The sequence below is a fragment of the Arachis duranensis genome, chromosome 5 (assembly GCF_000817695.3).
Source record: "Arachis duranensis cultivar V14167 chromosome 5, aradu.V14167.gnm2.J7QH, whole genome shotgun sequence".
Lineage (NCBI taxonomy): Eukaryota > Viridiplantae > Streptophyta > Magnoliopsida > Fabales > Fabaceae > Arachis > Arachis duranensis.
The window spans coordinates 91,753,528-91,756,243 of record NC_029776.3 but is presented as its reverse complement, the minus strand read 5'-3'; the positions used below and the strand labels follow the sequence as shown (position 1 = coordinate 91,756,243).

Here is a 2,716-nt window from a genome sequence, read left to right as displayed (position 1 = left end):
TCTTGTTTTACACCATCTGATTTTCCATTTTTCCACATTACATACATACACATTAGAAAACAAGATTTACAAACTTTTGATGAAAAGTATAGTAGAAATTATTCCCTCAGCTAGGGTTCTTTTTTATTATTATTATTTATTATTATTATTATTATTATTATTATTATTATTATTATTATTTAAGATAAGATGAAAATTATATTGTCCTGATCAATTGCACGTGAAATTGAATGAATTAAGATCTCACCTCATCCGACCAAGATCTTATTTAATTAATTACCAATCAAGGCATGCATGAGACACCCTTTTTCTTTTGTTTGGCATAATTTGGATTAGAAAAATGTTAGGAAATGAGTTATCAAATTAGACGGTATGTATTTATGTATATTTAATTATTTTACGCATTTCTTTAGCTAAATAATAAAAATTAAAATTATCGTAACAGAATAGTAAGAGTACAAATTTTTTCACAACAATATAGTCAAACTTTTTATGAATAATAAAATTAGATATCATTGTATTTTTGCATTTTATTTATATCTTGATTATAAATGTTGTAATTATTTGATTATATTGTTTATAAAATTGGATTATAAATATAAATTAAATTTGATTATATTATTATAAAATTTGATAATTTTGCTTATATAGTTATAAATGTAAATATGTGGTCATTCTGTATTTACATATATCCTATATTGGGAAAGTATCATGGTTCATTTGCATAATCCAAATTTATGAGGGAAAAAAAATAAAAAAAATGAATAATTCCACAATATGTCTTTTAATTAGTACAGAATTAATCAAATAATAAACAAATCTGTCTCCTTTATAATTTTAGATTCTAGACAAAAAAAACTAAAACTACTTTAAATTTAGGTTTAAATATTCTGTCAAAAAAAATTTAGGGTTAATTACTCTTTTGGTCCCTATAGTTTCACCGAATTTTCAACGAGGTCTTTATACTTTTTCTTTTTAATTGAGTCCCTAAACCATATTAGATTTTGTAATCAAGTTCCTGCCGTGACAAAAACGTTAGAATTAACGGAATATTCTGTTAAATAAAACAAATATACCTAACACTCGATTGAAAATCTGATATGATATAAGAATTCAATTAAAAAAAAAAGTATATGTACCTAATTGAAAATTTGATAAAATTATAAGAAAACAGAGTAATTAAACCTCAAATTTAATTAGTCAAATTCATACTAAAATATTGATAGTGATTACACATGAGAATGTTCTTCCAAACTCTACATTTTAAGTATATACTTTTAAGATGTTGAGAAAGAAGGCACAATTATTCAATCTATGAGGATATCCTGCTGAGTCCAAATGACAGATTTGCCCTTGTTCATGAAACTAAACAAAAACAATTTGCAATATATAAATAAGAGATTTTTGTCTAGAATGTTTTTTGGATATGCATGTTAGAAAAGCAAAGCAACTAAGGCCACTTTATATTTTTTTTAACTTTGCTTAGTGGTGAAGTCCCTTTGGAGCAATTGACAGAAAGAAAATGCCACCATGTTCTAAAGAAGAAGCTCTTGTTAGACTCTTCTACAATGTCTCAAGCTCTTTTCAGCTTCTCTTCATCTTTCTCTTCTCTTCTTCTATTTTGCTTCTCAACTTCATCAACTTCATTGGTAGCTACTCCATTTTCCAAAGGTAATAGAACATGTTTGGTTAACATAATTGTTTTTGGTTTTGTTTTCTTATTTTTTGTTTGTTATGTTGCAGGGATCAGCAGTATGAATATGTGTCTTCTGAGTATGATGAAGATGAAGAGATTCAAGAAAGTTATAATAATAATAATAATAATGATGATGATGAGGATTATTCTATGGAGAGAGATCATATAGTAGCAGATATCATTGGTGGAGGAGAAACCCTTTTGTTTCTTAAACATAATCAGAATATCTCTCATGAAGAATTCATCACCCCCCAAGAGAGCTTCATTGAAGAAGATGATTCAGAAGAAACCTTTTCAGTTCACAAGTCACCAGTGGTTTCAGATTTTGGAAGTGAGGAACCAGAAGTAGTAGTAGAAACTGAAGAGGAAGAAGAAGAAAAAGAATTGTTTCCAGCAAGAGATGCTGATTCTGTTCCAGATTCTGTCCCAGTTGAGATAGTGACAAAAAGTGACATATTGGATAGAGACAAAAACTGTGATGGTAACATCTCACATCATAGCTATAAGACTATATAGTTTAGTTTGTTACATCATTATTATTCACATGCACAACATAGTTCTTGATTCTACTTTATGCAGAAGATAATGAAGTTGGTGTTGGACTTGTCAAGAATAAGAAGGTGCAAGATTCAAACAAGATCACAAGGGATGATGATGAGAGATTCTTCTATGTGCATGCTGGTCCTACTATTACACAATTGGACAGTACTAATAATAAGAAACTTATTGGTGAGGAAAAGGATCATAATAATAAATATGATGAGGAAATATTTGGAGATTCTTGCACTGTAGGCTCCACTTCTAAGAGCTCCTCTGAATGGAGGAGTTCCATGAAAGATTCTTGTTGTGGAACTGAAGACCCTTTTTCTTCATCATCAAGGAGAAGCTGCCCCAAGTGGGAATCTTACACTCTTTTTCAAAAATATGATGAGGAAATGTCATTCCTTCACAGGATTAGTGCACAGAAACTTCAAGAAACTGGTAAAATTACCTCTCTCTCCTTGTTCCTTGTTTAATTCT

General features: G+C 29.0%; 1 protein-coding gene across 2 annotated transcripts in view; it reads left to right on the top strand.

Annotated features, from left to right (window-relative positions):
• The first annotated feature begins 1,453 nt into the window (after positions 1-1,453).
• Positions 1,454-2,716, top strand: part of LOC107490411 (uncharacterized) — a 3,834-nt gene continuing 2,571 nt past the window's right edge. The window contains exons 1-3 of one of the 2 annotated variants that reach the window (XM_021143083.2): positions 1,454-1,671; positions 1,744-2,177; positions 2,279-2,677. In XM_021143083.2, coding sequence (XP_020998742.1) covers positions 1,523-1,671; positions 1,744-2,177; positions 2,279-2,677 — 982 coding nt within the window. In that variant the 5' untranslated portion in view covers positions 1,454-1,522. Of the gene's footprint in view, positions 1,672-1,743; positions 2,178-2,275; positions 2,678-2,716 lie in introns of both variants that reach the window. The other variant, XM_016111192.3, reaches the window with a different exon arrangement.